General features: G+C 42.1%; 1 protein-coding gene across 2 annotated transcripts; it reads right to left on the minus strand.

Annotated features, from left to right (window-relative positions):
- Positions 1 to 1,950: 1,950 nt before the first annotated feature.
- themis2 (thymocyte selection associated family member 2) lies at positions 1,951 to 20,147 on the minus strand. Of its 2 annotated transcripts, none has more exons than XM_041234156.1 (7): positions 19,949 to 20,147; positions 11,545 to 11,685; positions 9,115 to 9,537; positions 7,323 to 8,464; positions 4,820 to 4,952; positions 4,243 to 4,336; positions 1,951 to 2,789 (listed from the first exon to the last, which is right to left on the minus strand). In XM_041234156.1, the coding sequence occupies exons 1-6, from the start codon at positions 20,061 to 20,063 to the stop codon at positions 4,251 to 4,253; spliced, it is 2,040 nt and encodes a 679-aa protein (XP_041090090.1). In that variant the 5' UTR covers positions 20,064 to 20,147; the 3' UTR covers positions 1,951 to 2,789; positions 4,243 to 4,250. The 2 variants fall into 2 exon arrangements, with proteins under 2 accessions (XP_041090090.1, XP_041090089.1); XM_041234155.1 differs by having other exon boundaries at positions 4,243 to 4,339.
- Positions 20,148 to 21,072: the final 925 nt, after the last annotated feature.

Here is a 21,072-nt window from a genome sequence, read left to right on the forward strand (position 1 = left end):
TCTTCTGAGTCTAAGCATGGCCCTGGCTGAAAGCATGTGAATTAATAGGGGAAGCAGCTGGGTGGTTAATGAGGGACACGTTCCCATCCAGGTGAATGACCAAGGTAGCATAGCGTGCAAAAAGAAATGCATTTAACCATAGTACCAGACAGCATGTTTTAAATGAAGAATCTTGTAACATGTTTTAATGCTGGAAACTGGCGGTCTGTATAATGAATGAAGGTGTGCAACAGGTGAGAGAATTATTTTGTTGGCTAAAATTAAATTAATAATTTACTCTGACAGTAGAAGACAACCTCATAAGTTCAGCCCTGTTTAAAATGTAGCTGTGTTTTATATTATTGCTGTTCATAGAAAGTGCTAAAAATAATAAATTGTTGAGTGAAAGAAAAGGCTTCATCTAAAAATGAACCCGTGACCGGTTTTAGTATGGTAAGTTTATAACCGCATCATCTGTGTTAGTATGGTAAGTTTCCCATGTGGTAGTGCTTCTATTGATCAATCCTGTTTCTGTGTTCTTCACACAATGTGTTGCTTCAACACTGGGACCATTTCAGTCCCAGTCCTGTAGGACTTAGGACTGAAATAGTCCCAGTTTTTGCCACTGATCAACACAAAAAAGTCCATAATGTCAAAGTGAAAAATAAAATCTACAGAAGACACCAGTGGCCTCAGGTTAGATCCTTGGGAGACACATATAACTGCCCTGGTCTTCACTCAGTAGGCAGTAAATGTATTTTCTAGTTCATGTCAGATAATGATATCCAAGTGATCTATTACTATGGGACTTAATTACACATAGAAGGAAGGGAAAGGGTATTGCGGTTCACAATACACTATACTTTATTTGGAGTGGTTTATTGCTGCACAAACATTTAAGTAAGTACGTACAGAACGTCGCTTTCTCAAAACAACCAACGTTAAAAATATCAGTGTTCCAGGCAACTGTAGATAAGCTGACCACAGTCATGCTGTATTTCACAGGAAATTCACTGCAGACCTAGAACATTTGTTAACTGCAGCAGGGTTACAAAGAACTTGTATCCTTACCCTAGATAAGGTAACCCCAGATTTGTGCTAATCGGAGCCACGAAAACCAGCTGTAAAAACTGAGATCTTCAGTTTCAGTGTTTGCTAGTGCTGTCGCAGATTTGTTTCTATGTTTTTATAGCGCAACCTGCATGAAATTAACATTCTCTCCTGGAGAGGCGCAACAACTACTGCACGTGTAACTGCACCTTCTCTTGGGCTGTGGTTAAGACGCTCACTTGCAGTGCGCGGGTTGGCCCTGTTGCATACGCAGTGTTTAAATGCATGTAAAAGCATCGTTTGGGTGCTTAGTTATTATATGGGCTGCTGTACAATACAAGAGCCACCAGTGGGTTTATTGGCCGCTGTGACCTTGAGTTGATGAAAATCAGCTTGCATCAGCTCCTCATACTATATGTGATGCAATCTCTCTGATCCAAGCCAGCCCTTTTGAAATACTTTCGCTTTGATTCTTGATGCTTGGTATTTTGGTGTTTTTGTTTGTTTTTGGGGTTTTTTGGGAGTCTTTGCTGCTATAAGGTTACAAATACAACCCAGACTCACTGAGACCTGAATGATCCTGCTTGCAGAGGGCGGGCAGGGCAGTCACTGGAACAGCACAGTGCTTTATTACCCATTCTCCACACTGAGACCTGAATGAACCTGCTTGCAGAGGGAGGGGAGGGTATCACTGGAACAGCACAGTGCTTTACTACCCATACTCACTGAGACCTGAATGAACCTGCAGGACAGTCACTGGAACAAGTTCAGAATGTGGATTGTGGCAGTGTTAACACAGAGGCACGGTCTAACTGGCGTTGAACCAGACCTCAATTAAATATCAAGACAGTGGTCTAAGTAAATGGAGAGATGCAATTGACCCACAATGTATAGCTTAAAAAAACAATATGAACAAGAGAATCATTGATGAAACATTTTAATGTTTAAAATAGCAATAAAGGTCTAACCAGTTTCACACCGTCATGCTTATTAATCTGAAAACATTGAAAAAGACGTCTAGTCGAAACGTTTGTCATTGAATTCCTAACCAGACAGCAATGCCCTTTACAGGGTTCCACTGCTTTAAGAATCAGGCTAATACAATCCAGTACAAAAACAACATTACAAAACAGAGTGAACAGTCTGCGCCCATCACAACTAAAGAAGGGTTACTGAAGAAGTCGCAATTCGCAATTCATAGTCAATTCATAAAAGCAACAAGAAAAAGTGAACCCGCCATGCTGAGATACAGAACTGTAACATTGACATGCTAGAAAAAACTTGAAGTGAAACAAACATCACGACACAGTTAAAACTTTAATGACTGGCTTTCTGAAATTAATATACAATTTGACTTTAAATTAATTACAAAGAACAGTTAAATAATATCTTTAGAGATTTCTATTCTGGTAACAAATACTTCAACGCACCAAGAAGTGACAATATCCAGCACAATCCTTGCCCTCTCGTGCCTTATTGATTAAACTTAAAAAAAGGATACTTATACAATCTATTTTTACATCTTAATCCTAATGATCTTGGTGATGGACCCCGAGTGCTCTGCTTCACTGAACAGTCACTGCGGATGTTATCTCAGATAGCAACGCTGAAGCATAAAGAGTTTAAAACGTTCGGAGGAAGCTGGCAGGCTGGGCTAGCACTTCCACTGCAGGGGGTTTAGACAGCAGTCAGGCATCAAACAGGACGCCCAGAGGGCTTCAGGGTGCTGAGAAGACGTCCTCAAATCACACCCACTGCCGCTGAGGAGAGAGAAACACCAATCAGGCATCTTACTCCAATCAGACATTCAAACTGGGAGTGTCTTTGAAAAATGTGCTTCTCATTAGCCAGTATTTACACCACTTTAAAAACAAAATCCATCACAAAGTTTTTGATGAACACCCATCAGATGTCTTAAAGCCCACTCTGCAAGGGCTTAAAACTGAAATCAAACTGACACTCTACCATATCGGATGCTGTGCAGCTTGCAGTGTTCAGCTCATGCCTTTGTGATACTGTTACTGTATTAGAAAACGTCCCCACTGTCGAGTCATTCTGCTAATGGCTGTCTTACTGGTCCCTTTCTGCTATTCATTAGTACCTGAACCATTGTATTGCCATAACAGTTACCCAATACACTGCAATAACAACGCAGTAGTTCTGTACCAGTGGACAATGGTAGCTTACTACAGACAGCCAAGTTCTATATTTTGAACCAATATTCAGTGCTGGTAATACATTTGCTGTGCAGACAGTGTTCTATTGTATAGCACCGAGTAGTCAAGCAAACTGCCAGAGCTTCAGAGACGGGAGCCGACTGATCACACGTGATTGAAACTGCACACGTCACGCTTACTTCACAGATGGTTGTGAACCATTAACATGCATCTGACATTTCAGAACATTATCAAATAGTCTGAAACAATTTCAAGCAGTTGTAAAATGCAGTGCGCAAAAGGCAAAGTCAGAAACAGCATGTTCACAAACAGAGCCCCAGATACGATCCAATTCGACATTTACCAAATTAAGAGTCATTAGCCCTGCTATTGCATCAGGCCGCTGGTGCAAATCCATTGTGTTGCCATTGCTAGTAGTGCAGTGATCTGGTACTGGATCTGCGAGGTGCTTCAGGATCATACCCTGGGATTCGAATGGGATCGATAGGGTTACTCTACCGGACTCTCCCCTGCTTGTGAGGCTGGCTCTGAATATCTCCCTCCTGGCTCTGACATTCTTTCACTGTATCACTGACATTCATTAAGTGTATGCGTGTAAGCATGGGCAGTATGCACAGCTATCATGTAATCAAAGAAACTACAAAACATGTACAGAATTTCATGTTAGACTTTGAAAATGTCATGTTTCCATTTTTGTCCGCTTTTCTTAAGTAGATGGAAAACTACTAAGCAGTATGTTATTCAATATGTTAACGTAACATTATTCAGCAGGTTTAATTTGACTTACGAAGCAAGATGTGACAAGCGAAACAAAAATTTTGATAAGTAACTTTCACACCACAGAACAACACTGGAGCAACGTGAAATAAACAGCACTAAATCCTCTTTTTCGCAATTTGTCATGCGACAACTAGGGAATTAACCAATCAGAGAACAGCTTCAATGCACATGTATATTTTACATATCCAAGAAGAAGAGAAGAAGAAGAAGAAGAAAGGGAGCAGTGTTTTTCCGGTCTGGATGTTTCCATCACTACCTGTGTTTTCAGTAGAACAGTATAGCTTCATGAGAGCTCTTGATGGAGTCATCAATTAACTCGTAATCGTGGTCGCTGTCGTCATCGGAAGCTGCTGCTGAAAGACACAACAGGTGAGGCTAGCAGAGAAAAATCCTCCAACACAGTGAAGCTCTCACGTCTGAGTGCAGACCACAGTCATACCGCTTCTCACACTAAACTCATGAGAAGACCGCTCCTTTTAATGGTCATGCTTTACCTTTGTGTGCTAGCTGTAGCACTTCTAGATCGTTCTATTAGAATTATTGAAGCGTTTTACTAACACACAATATAATCTAAGAGAAAACCCTATTAGTGATGTTCTGCATGACTACACCAGTTATTTCCATGCATTTAATGGAAACAGACCCCCATCAGCAACCATACAGTGAACAGGCCTCCTTCCCATTGTGAAGCCAACAAGCGCAAAGCCGCTGCAGCTTCAAGAGCTCATTGCCAGGAATCAAGAAACCTGTTTACTGCACAACCGGCCCTGAACAGAAGCTACAACCAAAGCAAAGAGAAACCTTCACTTTGGATTTCAGGCCTTGTGTCCCACCTTTGATTTCCTTCTTGTCCTTACTGGCTTTGGGGGTCTTGGTGTACACGTTGCGGCGGGAGGCCTCCTTTCCCTTCCCCTTGGGTCTCCTGGGAGCCAGCTCTGGGGGCTTGTCAGGGAAGCTCTGAAGAGTCTGTGTGATAAAAGAAAGAGCTTTACCTGTCCCCTTATGCTAACGTGCCGCAGTAAATCTTGTTTAAAAGCATATCTGAAAAGGCATTTCTTGGTACGTTGCCGTAAGGTTGTGAATTGATTTTAAATAGCTGACTAATACAAATACAAATGTGTTGAGAACTTTGAGAGGACCTGCTTTTGAAAGGCGCTATATAAATGCAATGTTGTGGTTGTTTTTCCAGCTCATGTTTGTGATGGCACGTTTCTTTTCGAAACTGGGCCTTTGAGGCCTTTCCAATTAATTCAAGTGCACAAAGGGTAAGACGTGTGAAAGCGTGTTGTCGGTTTCCACGAGGGACTGGGTGCCACGCTGTCTGTACCAAACACATGTTCTGTGATCAACCTGCTTGTATTGTTTCGTGTTTAAATCATTTTTGTATTAAAAAAAAAATAGAACCAGTGAAGAATATTATTGACATTACCGTTATGAAGTTTACCACAGTAAAATCAGAACAAAGTGTAAAAACATTGCAAAGCAAAGGTAAGCAATGTAAAGCCCAGAGAGGTATGATAACCATGGTAACCCACTGTAAATGTGCAGCTTAACCATGAGAGAAGCATGAGGGGAAATGCAAAATGACGTTTTACACACAGCTGTGTGGACTTATTTCTTGCAATACAAAAACAAGCAAGTACCATCTAGCAAAACACATAACCCATAACCCACTTGTGTGGTTGCAATGTGCTTTTCAAAAAAGTATTTCTGACACTGCCCAAGATCACAAGCATGGCAGTGTGGCAAGCCAAAGGTAAAACGTATAAATATGTTGTGGGTTTGACTGGAATGGGGTTAAAAACCCATCCTTGGAGAAAAGAAAACTGGCTTTGTGCTTCTCTAATTGGATAGGGGAAGCAGATTGGTTTGAATGGGAAGCCTAAATTGGACACTTGATTTCCAATGAAGCCTGGTCACATGTATCAAAGCACTGAGCGCTCCTCAACTGATGTCCAATGAAGCCTGGTCACATGTATAAAAACACTGAGCACTCCTCAACTGATTTCCAATGAAGCCTGACCACATGTATAAAAGCACTGAGCGCTCCTCAACTGATTTCCAATGAAGCCTGGCCACATGTATAAAAGCACTGAGCGCTCCTCCATGGAGGAGGGGCTGATTGAGTCCTCTCCAAGCGCTGGTACAACAGGGAGCTTTTGTTGCTGGAAAGCCTGGTTTGGTTCATTACCTGTGCATTGTTTTCTTCAGGGATGGGGGTTTCCGATGACAATATTCAGACTCCCGCCTTTCCTGAAACAATCTGCCTTCCTTATCAGGCTTTCTTTTCTGGACATTTTGAGAGTTTGAGGTTTTTGTTGTGTTTGTTTTGTTACTGGTATTACCGTTGATGACAGTCAGTACAGTGTCTAACGCATGCCTTAACCAACAAGTGCAAGATATGATTGGCTGTCTCACTTCTTTGGCTCTGAGCTTCCTGCTACTTTTCTAATGGCTGATGGGATTTGCAGTTCTTATGTGTAATAACCCAATAGACGCAAATTGGACCGGGCCAAATGACACTGTAATGAATGAACTGCGAGGGGGGTGGAATAAAGTACCACTGAGGGCCGGATTCAACCCACGGGCCTTGTGTTGGACACCCCTGCACTGGAGGAAACTGTACATGAGGTAGTACCAGCTGTGGTAAAAGCTATCTAAATGATAACTTCACAGCTGGTTAACTGTGCAAGGAAGCAAGGCCCCCTGAGTGTCCAAATGCCCTAGACCTTGTCGAAGTAGCTAAACAAAGCTGTATTCAGTGCCTTTAATACCAAACGCTTTTATTGATTGCTCAATGACAAGGCTGTTTATAGCCTTGGTACGCCAGTACGGCAGTAAAAATGCCAGCGGCCCGGATGAGAGGAAAACATTCTTCCAATCGACTTTTAAACCAATGCTGGAGTTAGCTGCCATTGATTGGTGTACTCAATTGTAAACATGAGGAAGGACAGCTGTTCTTTTCACGCACACACTTGCACAACCTCACACTCACACCCTCGCACTCACTCCCACACTCACACACACTCACACCCGCACTCACACACACACTCGCACACATTCACACTCACACACACACACACACACTCACACACTCGCACTCGTACTCGCACACACTCGCACTCACACACTCACACTCACACATTCACGTTCACACTCGCACACACACACACTCGCACTCACACCCTCGCACACTTGCACTCGCACTCACACTCAAACACACGCACACAAACTCACAGTTGCACTCACACACACACACACGAACATATTCACAATTGCACTCGCACACACTCACACTCACACATTCACACTCACCACTCGCACAGTGATTCTTACCGGAGAGGGGCACAGCCTCGGAGGGTTTTCTGTGATGGTGAGCTTGGCCAGTCTGGGGGGAATGGTCCCCACAGAGGGAAGGGGTAGGACTTTAGCCAGACCCTTAGTCTTTTCCGGGACTGTTGACGAAGATGTCCTCCTCTTGGGGGGCCTGGGGGGCGGGGCCGTGTCTGAGACAGTGAGCTTGCGGAAATCGTAGTAGAAATTGTCCGTCACCTCAATTAAGGACTGCTGCTTCAGGACAGGGGCCTTGTTCTTTTCCCAGGGCAGGGGGTCTTTGGTGAAGGAAACTGACATGTTGATCCATTTGGCAGGCAAGTGGAAGCAGTCCTCGGGAGCAGCTGGTACGCTGGCCAGCACGGTGGGCTCCAGGGTGATCTCCTCCAGCCGCAGAGTGGAGAAGGTGCCCAGGAGATCATTCTCCAAGGAAGGGTCCCGAACCACCACCTTTACATCCAGGGGCAGACTGAATTTCTCACAGATGTCCCGAATACTGTACTTCGTGTGGTCGCTGATCTTCTCCAGAAAGTTCCCTTCTAGGTACATGGGTAGCGAAATCTGCTCACAGTCCTCATCATCATCATCATCACATTCATCGCTTACCCGGTTACATACCAGCCCCGGCTCTTTTCCCAGGCAGCTACCGTCCACCTGGCTTTGATCGAGCACCTCCAGCTGGTCTCCAATACTCAGGGCAGGGATATCCTCGTCAAGGCTCTCACAATACTTGGAGACGGTGACTTTCATGCCTGCATTCTTGCTGGCGGCCACAGAGAGGTCGTAGACAGTGTGGAATTCTCGGGGTCTCCTCCGGAAGCGCCCCCCGTAGCTCTGCAAGATCAGGAAGTACCTCTTGGGCTTTTTGCCAGCCACAGTGGAGGCCAGGACCATCTTAGAGTGGAGAGCTCCATGGATCAGGAGGTGGTTGCCTTTCCGCAGTGCTGGCAGCCACTCGCACTTGAAGAGAGGCTGGCTCTCAGGTCCCTCCAGGATTTCCGAGAGCGTTGGGAAGGCGTCGTGAGGCTGGGACAGGATCTCGCTCAGGGATAGGGGGGAGATGAAGGTCACGTCTCGGCACTGTTCAGTCACGTCTATCAAATCCACCTCCAGGGTCGAGGGTATCTTTACTAAGTTCTTTCTTACTGGAGAAGAAAGACAGAACATTTTGATTAATTTATTTTGTTGGATACATTTAAGCAAACAGTAGTTGATCTAAATGCTGTAACTGTTTAAATAATTAATAAAAAAAGAGTAAGTAGCTTCAATTATCAGCTCAAAGCAGCTCAAAGGCAGGCTGTAGCCACAGGTACATAATGCAATGGATCTCCTCCCAGTGGCTGATGAGTTGATGATACTGACATCAGCACATAATATTTATTTGCCTCTCTACTGTAGAGCTTGCACTCCACTTGAATGATAAGATGTTCACTATGAATTGTATGCTTTATACAGTTCAATATATTTTTGATTCACATTATTAAACAATTTCTAATGTTCTCAGTTGATTACCTGGATCCCTGTCACCAGGGAGTTCGTCCCACCTGTGGAAAAGAACCATTGAGAATCCCCTTCTTAAAAGTTTACCACAGTATTCTTGCACGGTATTACTGCAGTTTCACCATGTTTTCCCCATGGTTATGCTGGCATTTACCACAGTTTTGCCATGTTTATAATTATACCTTAAAACACCTGGCTGTTCTTTACAATGCTCACCTCTGCTTGTTCCCTGTGCTGTGCTACACGTGGCTGTGCTGTTACTATAGTAACCCTCTAGAAGGATAGTGGTGCTTACAGTGCATGATGGCCTGGATCTCATAGACAGGGTGGAGCAGCAGCGTGCCCCGGGACTGGCCCTGGGGATTGCACAACCTGACCCGACGGGAGCAGAGCTGGGGGGAGGCCAGGAGCTGGGACAAGGAGTAGCTCTGCTCCTCCAGACACTCGTAGAACTCCCCGTGGCAGGACAGGGGGATGTGCAGGGAGACCTGCTCCTGCTCCCCGTCCATGATACAGTGAGCTGCCCGCCGGCCCCTACGCTCCACCACGCTGATGAAGGTCAGGGGCTCCCCGCTGCGCACCACCAGCCCGTCGTAGCACACGTCCACGTGGCTCACGAAGCAGAAAGACCTGTCCTCCCCTGTCCCTGCCGGCACCATGGTCACAAGCTCCTCCACTGTGGAGTAGGGCAGGCACTCTGGCAGCAGCTCAAAGGAACCTGGGTAACAAGCAAGAGGAAGAGGCAGTAACTGTCAGGAGATACACAGCCCGCTTCCAATCGTTTCAGTGCGTCTAACATGCTTAACACACCTTTGTGAAGCTACTGCTTTCTCTCACTTAACTCGAAAGCTACTTTTATATATCTATATTTCAGTAAGACCTAAAAGATGAACCAAGACAACACTCTCTTATAGAGAACTCCTGGGCAGTGTGGCATTGTCAGCTTCTCCTTTCCTGACAGCTTCATCTGCTATTAGCATGCATTTATTGAGGAATGGATTAATCAGTCTGTCTTGAGCCTCTTACTGAAATGCAGGGATCTGGTAAGAAAATAATTTCATAAATCCTTTCGCTTCCATTTACTATATAGGTCTCACATGTGCAGTTTCAAAAATAACACCCCAAACTGGCAAAGTAAGCATTTAAACACAGACAGGCTGATACAACAAACATGCCTGTTTTGCTGTGGCACTGAAATCATATTGTGCTATGGAACCATAACTCTCATCACATCCTGTCCAGGACATTTCAATGTGGTGATAACGAGTAGGGTGACTCCAGTATTAGTGAGATCGTGCTGCTGTTTGACGTTAAATGCCATTTAAGAGACCAGGAGAACATCAAACAAGAGGCCAAACATTTTGCATCACCATATAGAATTAATTTGAAGAAGTCATGTCTTATATAACCTTGCTGTGAGTATCTCCATAGATAACATTACATTGAACCACTGTGGGATTGATGTGTTAGTTCTGCTTTTCCAGTTTAGTAAAAATAATTTTTTTAGCAATTGTAATGGAAGGTAATACAAATATTTTTTATAAAAGGAAGAGCAAAGGTTGAAATGACACCTAGTAAGCATAGCGGGAGATGTCACAGCCAAAGATACAAGATAGAGTGCTCAGTACCTTCTTCCAAAACTGTTGTTATTGGACATACCCACAGTGCATGGACATAACTGCCTATCTCATCTCCTGAACAGGGCTGGCATGTCAGGGAGTCTGAGCAAAGGTGTGTGTGTTCAGTGATTTATTCATGACAATGGAGATTCCTAGAAACTGACAAGGTATTACTGCATATTTTACCCCTGATCCCTCGCCCACTTATTAATGGGGTAGACAATATCCCCTTCATTGGATCCCAAGAAAGGATACATATATCAGAAACACACTGATTCACTCCTCTGCATTTCAAAAGAATTCAGAGCCAAAGCAGAAGGGGGCACGTGTTATTGTGGTGGATAGTTTAGTTTTGATACTGAAAGGAACAGTTTTTATGAAGGCCAGATCTTTCCTGCAGCCTCTAAAAAGACACAAACGGTGACTTAGATGGGAAATACACATTTGTCTCCGGAAAACTCAGACAGTTTACCTGATATCAGATAATCAGGATTGTGCCAAATGGGAGAGCATTGAGAGGGGTGCAGGATTGTGCCAAATGGGAAATCATTGAGGGGTGTGCAGGATTGTGGCAAATTAACCCTATCGAAAGCCTACTCTGTCTAAGAAGACAGCGACCAGTAGGATTCTTACTTTTATCAGCCAGATGCATTAATTAAAAAGACGTCTAGTATTATCTGATGAGTGTCAGTTTTTCATAAAGCCAGTTTGGTCTGAGTGAATCAGACATGGAAGAGCCCTTTCTAACCTTGACTAAATAGTTTTACTTTCTATTTCATGACAATGGACGGTAATTGGCAGTGTTCATAGGCTGTGGCTGGGAATTAAAAATATAGACATGATTAACCAAAAGTACTTAAAAAATTCAATCGGATATCTATCTTGGCCAGTTGATATTTCACGAGGCACGGCAAACACAGCTTTATTGAACTCTTGCTCTTTAGTTAATGGTATGACGTTCGTCTTTGAACTGCAAGGGCATTGGTTCCTGACCAGGCCTTGCTTCTCAATTCAATGCTGAGATGCTGCTGAGCCACTACACAGTGTAGCTTGATGAAAGCAGGACAATGAAACCTGTGTCTACTGGACTAACACCTTTGATTTACCTTTGTAACTGAGTGGCAGATCGAAGGTCTCTTTGGTGTCCACATCCTCACAGGAGACTTTCAGGAGCTCAGTGCTGATGACCTTAACCAGGTCCCCCGTGGACAGACAGACCTCGCTGCCAGACAGCTCGTACACGGATCCTGACACACACACAAACAAACACACACAGATGTAGTTATTGTTCATGGGACACCATTAACCTTCATGGTGAACTGTAGTTATCCTTCATGGTGAACTGTAGTTATCCTTCATGGTGAACTGTAGTTAACCTTCATGGTGAACTGTAGTTAACCTTCATGGTGAACTGTAGTTACCCTTTCATTAAAGACGGTCCAATAACCTATAAGCAGGTTGTTTAGTGCCATACTTATCCTTTAAAAAAGTTCCCTTCGTAAAAGCACAACAAACTGTAATGAAGCACAGTGAAAGCATGGTAAAGCAAAGACAAACATTGTATATCACAGAGAGGCATGGTAAAGCATAGACAAGCATTGTATAACACAGAGAGGCATGGTAAAGCATATTAAAATCCATGTTAAACTCTGGCTAAGTATAACCCTGGAAACAGCATGGGCACACTGTACTGTGGTAGCACAACAACCACAGACCTTCATTGAATAGTCTGTTTATATAACAACGTAATGGAAAGGAAGCACGTTAGCCCTGAATCAAACAGCTGAATTCAGAGAATGGCTTTCTTTAGCTCAAGCCTGATTACGAGTTCCACTACATGAGAGTAGATGTTGAACTTCATGCTGATTTGAACTCTGCTCTCGCCAAAATAAGCACCAACTAAGACGTAGCTTTGCAGTAAACTAATGTGATCCATCTGCATCTCCATCCATTTGCGTTGCGTTCCATCTGATGATGTAGATAGCCTTCTGTCTGGTGTTGATGACTGAAGTGTAATGCTGGTTCCAGGAATCAGCTTATTTTGCCTCCCCAGCACATTAGCACTCACAACGGCTGCGATGCTGGCTCCGGGGATCAACCACAGTGCGGTCTCCCCAGCGCATCAGCATGACAACCGTCTGCATTGAGCTAAGTAGGGTACATCTCTGGGGTCTTCAAGTGGGCACCTTCCATCCTTGAACTTAGCACCGTGGTGTCATTCTAGAACAGTGCGAGTCCGCCATAGGATTCGAATGAATGGGAAAACAGGTTAAAAAAAATCAATTGACTCAGCAGTGCTGAATATGAAGCAGTTACTAATGTTGGATCTCTGAACACTTCTGATCTCTGGCGCATTAAGGAGTAAGTAGCGGGATAAACAAAGTGTTTATTAGTGGTGCAAACTCTGGATAGGAGTAAGATGTAACAGATGGCTTTCTGGAGCCAGTTCTCGAAACACAGATAAAGAAAATACGCTGCATCGCATTCTACAACATATTGTGCTACTGTACTTTATATTTGAAGCATTTAAATACTGTACAGCAAGCGACTTGCATGTAAACCTTCAGTGCTTAATCACTATGCGACTGACAAATGACAGTGCTATTAACCAGTGTGAGGCTGACACTCATAAGAGTGCTATTTGAATGTGGGGAGGAAACAGAACTTGTGAGGTTGTGATGGTTTCCAGAGGAAGGAAGCTGAAACTCTCTTCTAGTTCTCCGGCCACTGACCCACCCCCCACCCCCCCCCCCCCCACCCCCCACCCCTTGTCCAGGTATTTACATTATTTACATGTACTAGAAGTAGGTTGCCAATTCTAACACCTCTTAACCTCTGCAGTGCCTTTAAAGAGCGATCTCGACATTGTACTGTCTCTCCTACTTTTGCTAATGTAAAGGGAGGTGTTGTGTGATGCACTCCCGTTACAGATTCTGTACCCTGTCTGTTAGGTGAGCTGAGGATAAAAGCGCTTTAAGAAAAACTGCAGACAGTGTAACAGTGTATAAATAAATAAGCGTGGTCTGTTTAAAAACACACTGCCTCTATCTGCCTCTATCTGGCCGAGGTCTCGTTCAAAAAGTTGAAATCTTGGGAGATGTCATAGCCAACCAGGGTTAGAGATGCAAATGCAATGGTTCATTGGAGGATTATTTTCCAACTATCTATTAAAGAGGAACAATCGAAACCAGTAAGTATAACCCTTACAGATGTATAAAACACACATTAGAAATGTTACCATGTAATACACACACACAAACTGGCAGCACATGCAGTCACAAACTACATTATCACTGCTCCTCTCTTCGCTTAGTTTAACAATGTGCTGTTGTGTGTTTGCAAAATGTTTCGGGATTTGAGTAGAACATCTAGATGGATTTATCTTTAAAATTGTTGACAATTTGACTATAATACCGTATTCACGTCTTGACATTTAACTCGCAAGTATTTCTGGGGAAAATCATTAGTAGATAACTCAAGTAACTCAGAAAGGCATGGAAACATCGCCTTCTTCATCAGCTCGAGTTCTGGGAGAATTCAGGCCAATTCAAGCGTGCTTGAGTTGACTCAAGTTGGCTGTCCATGGGAACGAGGTATACTCTAGCACATTGAAGAACTCTTTTTTCATGAGTTGTACAGCAATTCACTTCTCTCACACATAAAGCAGGACAGTTGTCAAAAGCACAATTTTCACCCTTACGCTGCACAGTACTTCCTCAAAAATGCATGTGAATGACTATTAAAACTCCAACAAACTTGTCTTTCTTGACAGCTGTTTGACTGCACATTGTGTAACAGTGCTTCTTGCTGAGACCAGAAGACTGCAGCTTCTTCCCCAATGCAGATACTGCTTAGGGGAAAGTGCTAATCAGTTGAAAGATTCCTTGAGCTAAGGGCCCGGGTTCAGGCCATTCCAGCCACAGTGTCTCCAGCAGTCAGGTGATTATGTGACTGATGGCTGCTTGTGACCAGAGGAATGTGCCGCAGTCTTTCACTGGCACTCTCTTACAGGAGAGATACGATCAACACAAGAAGAGGAGATATTTGCGTTTGCTTGAACTTTACACTAGTTGAGCGCTGTTTCCAACAGCATCTTGCCCCCATTTCAACTGCCCAGCGTTTTTGGGACAGTTCTGTGCCATGTAACAGTGAGAAGGGTACTTGCGTCTCCCTATAAATTACAAATTGCCCCGACAAGGTAAGCACAACAAGATGTCCTCTAATCCTTTTACATGTTAAAATTACAAAAGAATAATGGGAATTACATTTTTTTCTTTTTTTTTTTACATAGCTTTGTAAACTAGCTTTCATCAGGAATATTCACACACAAATATTTACATACAGTATGTATGTGTTTGATTTTTAAATACAACTATGGCCAAAACTTTTGCCTCAACCTATAGAATTAACTAATTTTGCTTCACAGAGTTGAATGAAACCTGCTGAATAAGGTTAACATACTGAATTACATACAGTTGAAAAAAATGAAAAAATGTGACATTTCAAAATCTAACATCGTTGATAGATGAAATGGTAGCCGCATTAGGTCTCTTTCCTACTTTCACCTGAAGAAGAGACCTTTGAGGTCTTGAAAGCTTGTGAATAATTATTATTTAATTAGTCCAATAAAAGGTATCACTTCTCCTTCTCTTTGTTTAAAATCTAACATGAACCACTGTACTGCTATTAGCACTTTGTAGTTCATTTGATTACATGATGTTAAATAAAAGATCTAAATTATGTTGAGCTGTACATGCAGGTAATTTATAAGGGAGTTCGTCTTTAGTTTTTAACTGCAGCTGACAGATAATTTACTTGAGTTCAGATCATTCCACACGTTGTACAGTAACAGCATCAAATATGGTGCTAATTATTAAACCCAGGCTCACACTAACGCTTATGTACAGAAGACCTGATTATCATTCAACAACGAGTCGTTGTTCTTCTTTTCAGAAACACCTAGACTAGATTAATCATCAACAAAAAACATTTTAGTGCAAAGATTTATGGGTTTCAAAAATAAAGTGGAAAAATGAATAATAAAGTGGGAAAATGCAGAACAAAAATTCTCAATAAATCTGTCTGCAATAAATAAATAAGTAAATAAATTAATAAAAAGAGCAGCAATGCACAAGGGAACATCAGTTCATGTAACTGCACACCTATTCATTTTATAAGTCTCAAGTGTGCAGTTTTGAAATAAACACATGTTCTAGCAAACATGGATTTCAGTTTCAGAACATGACATCTCGTACTACACTGTCTTGTACTTCCTGGGTCATTTTACCAGGACAGTAAAATTGTCCCCACCCCTTCACTGGCATATTTCCTGTTAATAACGAATCAGCTGTTTCCACAAGTGACTGACACGCTTTCAGCTAGTAACATTTGCTTAAAAAGTCCAGTCTGCAAAGCATTTTCTTCTTTATTACTATAAAGAGCCTGGCAGGAACTGTTACTGCAGCGATAGAGCTATCACAGCGCTAGTACGAATAACATCTTCCATTCTCCTTCCACCTGGTTTACTTATGTAAGGTCATCGTTCGAATGCTTGTGAATGTCCTGTCTGCAGCAGGTACAGTATTGTGTTTTCACCCTTATTGCAGCTTTCTAAAGAAATTTCACAGGCAAAACATACCACAAGTTTTCATGAAACTTTACATACTTCCAGATATTGATGTGAACTACTTAGGAATCCAATTTGCAGATGCATTGACACAATCACTATTTCACCAAAATGAACAGCAGAAGTAACGTTACATTCAGAGCTGGAGACAAAGCAAAACACTGCAGTTACATCGCTGCTGTACTTATTAGAAGGACATCCATTTATTCACAATTCCCACATGATATAAAGAGATGGGGAGAGAGCGCAGGTGTATTTCACAAACTGTTTCAGAGCTAATCCACGTTGCAGGGCATCCAAAGGAACTTGTGCAGAGTCAAATCAGTGACATCACAATCAGAATCTCAGATCCTAAATGGAACTCCCCCTCAGCCTTTGTCCCATAGGGGTGGAACAGGGTGTAATGCATAGAAATGAGTCTGGCTCTCACCTCTATATTAACAGCAGTATATAAAAGAGTTGTGTCTGTGTACGGTTACACTGATACTCCTTGAGCATAAACAGAGCTCTGTACCAGTGTCGATATTGCTTCATAAATGTGAATCAAACCTGCACAATAATGTTACGTTAACAAACTGAATTACACACCACTTTGTAGATTCCTGTATACATCATGAAAAACTGACAAAAAAATAATACATGTGACACTTGCGAAATCTGACATGAAATACTGTACTACGATTATGACTTCTGGTACTTTTGCAATGTGATTTTGTAGATTACAAAATATATAAATTATGATCGTACAGTTTTTTTTTTGTTTTTTTAATTCTGTCTCAATTCTAAAATTGTAGATTATGCAAAAAGTTTGGCCAGATCTGTACATCTGGACAGCATGAGAAGATAAGAAACTGGCCCAAATGACCACTGAGTGGACTTTCCTTATTGCTGTGTGAGTTTGGTTAGCACTATCATAAAAGTGTATGCTTTCACTCTACCCCTTGTGTGCTGTTGTCTCTGCTTGACTCCTGGGGTTCCAAGAATCTACATTTAAATAAAAATGTTTATTTTTTTTTCACTCAACAGATGCATCAATGGATTTATACACACTTAGCTTGGCATAGGTGCCTATTGACTGCCTTTGGTTTTGTACCAGTCCTGTATCTTGCAGGGGACACAGTGGCGCACACGCACAGATCATTTTGGAAAAGAACTAACCTGATATTATTCAAAGTCTTATTTTAGTGTAAATGGTAAAATAACAATTGTTCAATTTCTTTAGATTTATTTTGTATTCATTTTTGCGAAATCCTAAACAAAATATTTGCTAGCCTCTCAGAATTTGTTACCAGTAATCGTCCCTATCATGTCTTTTTTATTATCTGGATGCAGATATTACATTTGTGTAATGCATGGTAATTGTGCAGTTTTCCAATGCTTACACTATTGTTATTTGAGTGTGCTTTACTGTACCTCTCTGGGTTTTACTCTGCTCACTGTACCTATGTTTACCATGCCTTCACTGTGCTTTATTACACTTTGCTATGCTTTTGCTATTGTCAGCTTTTACTTTGTCTTTCTAAAGTTTGCAGGCTTTTTTTATACTCTCACAAACTCCAGCAATGCAAAGTGTCATGAGAACCACAGTGAGACGTTATAAATGCACGCTGCGCTTTTGTTTTTAACCCAAGCTGTGTTACCCTTTATTTGGGCTTTTTTACAATACATGCCTTGTAGCGCATTTTAAAATGTCTTTAATAAATTACACATTGGTTAAAGTCCCTCTAAAACTCCTCACCCACTGCACCTCATTTGCAACTTCTGTCATCCCAAAAGAGTTTGATATGCAAAGCAGCAGCCTGTCGCCACACAGAGCCCAGAACCGACTATATACAGGACCATCAAATAAGAAACACCAAAACTTATATACTAAGGCCCTACTGACACAACTGTAAGGACTGTTTTAGGGACTGATTTTTAAGAGTTCATTTAAATCACGTTCATGAAACCTTTTCAAGTGTTTTAGAGGGTTTAGTACTAGTTAATCAGGCAATCGATTCATGTTTAGACGGTGTGTCAGTTAATCAGGCAATTAATTCATGATTAGAGGGAAGTTGACCGTGTCAGAAAGGTCAAGCTTGGGACTTATTGCCATCAGACTGGTAAACAGTGGCTTCATTGGGATGAACATTTTAAATCTCTAATTTACAGGTTTATTTAACTTTCCAATGTTTTACTTTCCTTCCGTCTCGCTTTTTCAATCTGGGGCGTTCCATCTGAATGTTCCGTGGTTACTACCAGCCAGCTCCAAACCTGGACTACACTGCACTACTGTTTCATGAACTGTTTGTCTTTCACCACACCTGAGCCCTCACTATCCGGAGAAGTGACGTGTCTGTGTTGTGTGTTAATTATTAGTGTCTTGATGTTTCGGGACTGAAACCCTTGTTTACTCGAAGCGATACACATTGCTGTGTAGCGCCCATGCTTATTATTTAGGTGTTGTTGACACACAACCCACCCAAATAAAGGAGCTGTTTTATTGAACTTCCACTGTCTTGCGTGTGTTATCCCTGAGCACTGCATCAACTACACCTGCGCACGGCAAGCCACCTGTCACAAGGTCCCACAATGAGTGAGTTATAATCCATCCTAATGTCCCACTGTGTGTGTTGAAACAATCCGATCAGGTGGTGAGGGCTCTGGGCCAGTAAAGAAAACAAGGGCTGCACAGCCTGGCAAGCGCTATACCTCTCATAAGCCACAGCAATGCATACCAGTCACAAACACATGAAAACACTGCCTGTGTTACACGCAGCTCCACCATCAGAACTGTCAGGAAAGCCATCTCTAAGTAAGATAGCTCAGAATACTTGCCAAGTCAGCAGCACTGGTTAAAAGAAACTATAAGTGTAAATGCAAACACATTTTTTTCACTATTCAGCAGTATATTCTTAGAAGCAGTTAAGAGATGTTTCTGCTTTTATGTCATTATATTGTTTTATTGCATTTGTCTTTGTGCTTGCTTCTAAATAGGGCCCATTGAGTTAGAGGGCAAAGTTTGCCCATAATAATACAAATAAAAAAAAATCTAAAACAATAATGCAACTGCTGCTACCGTAACCAAGTCCTGTCTTGCTAGTTTTAAAATAGTTCTGTTTTTCCTTTAAGCACTGGGGCAGGTTTTTCTCTTGCTTCGGATCAGTTTATATCTCTAATAAGGGAGAGGAATATAAACACACCGAATTGAATGACTTTACCATTTCAGTTCAAAAACGTCTTAAACGATGCAAGCATATGATGCCCTGTACTTGGTTTGGTTGAATGGGGAGTAGATAACAAGCTTCAATAAAGTTAAAATCAGGCTTCAGTTATTTTGAAAAACCTCTGCTTCAGAACAGTAAACCCATTTTAACACATGAACCCGCTAACTTCCCTTATGAAAAGGTCCGATTCTCTCTTGACTTTCTTTCAATGAATAGAATTTAACAAACAGAGAATACAAACAAACTAAACGAACAACTGCCTAGCTTATATTTAACTAATCGTTGTTTGGAGTGTCCACTTAATTGCCCACTTAATTGTTGTACGTGATCTCGATCTTTGAATGTGAATATGATTATTGATCTTGAGAAATGCGGTTTACATTTATTTTGCCGTGCTCTTATTTTTTAAAAAACAAAACAAAAAAAAAAAAAAAAAAAACACAAACACAATACCATAACTTATTTCTTGGAAAATATATAACATAAAATATTTGTAATACAAAAATCAATCATTTAAATACGATGTCAAAAATATTAGCGTAAATTTACACATCCCATTTCCCATTTTTATAAATATTCGCAGTGCTACAGAAGCATAAATGCCAGGTCCATATGGGCAACACACCCACAAAGAGAAGCATTTCTGTTCAAGAAATGAACAGAAATCTCCGCGCCTACCTTGGAAATACACGCCTGAGCAAATCTGTAATATTCTGGGGAGAGTGGATTTGTCCAGCGATGCAATGTAGTCCTGCAGGGAGACGGGTTCGGTAGTCCTCGGGAGGACAGACATTGCGACGGTCCGTCAGGCGAGTGCGGTTGAAAAATTCCGCCCTGTGCATGCATGTGCACTACAGTCTACACGAACTGCGGTTGTGTCTAAATGCACACTAGCAAACTTCTCCTTTTTTTTTTTTTACCTGACGCACAGCGCAGGAAATCCCCACGGCCAGGCCGGTAAACAATCTATCCATTCTGATTGTGTATCAGTTATGGCGCTAATGGGATGTGTGGAAAAACTGGTCTGACTTTTCCACTTTCCACTGTTTCAGTGGTATAAACCTGTGAGCATTCACCGCCTGTGAGCCGGTTTGAAGCTTGGATCTGGGCACTGGAATAGCCTGGGCTCTAGGGGTGAGCCGGTGTACCATTTGCAAAACACACACAGCATCTAAACACACATACACAGATCGTTACACTGCCCCCACCTGAGTCGCTTTTTGTCCCCAAAAAGTCCACAGGGCGCAATGCAACTCGTAGCCGCAATCAGCCACCTCCTCTGTAGTTTATTTGATTATATTATGTCTCAATCCTAAACTTTTTAGGTGATACAAAACGTTTGGCCATGCTACAGTTCACGTGGCATATTGCACAGGTACGCTTCCAAGTTTGTGATTATTACGCATTTGAAGTTTGTACAAAAAAATTTTCTTCACTTACCTGAAGAAGTTTGATTGCTGTAAATAACTTGTTTTCACAAAACTGCTTTGAGCTGCCACGCTGCAGTCGCTCGTCTCTTAATGGAGACATTTGAAACTTGTATTCTGTGCCGTTGGCAGTTTCGTTCAAAGTCATTATCAAAACACAGAATCCGTTCACAGTTCAGATCAGCGAGTATCGCCGCTTGGTTAGAAGCATGTTTGCAGTTGAAGAGTGCAATGATGGTGTTTGACAAACCGTGGACGGAAAGCTCCAGTGAGGCTGGGTGAGGGAGCTGGGTATAGTTGAATGAAAAGGTGTTCATATGAAAATGGCCATTCCCTTCACTTTGTTCATAGGAACACGAATTTAACCGATCTGCT

The sequence above is a fragment of the Polyodon spathula genome, chromosome 32 (assembly GCF_017654505.1).
Source record: "Polyodon spathula isolate WHYD16114869_AA chromosome 32, ASM1765450v1, whole genome shotgun sequence".
Lineage (NCBI taxonomy): Eukaryota > Metazoa > Chordata > Actinopteri > Acipenseriformes > Polyodontidae > Polyodon > Polyodon spathula.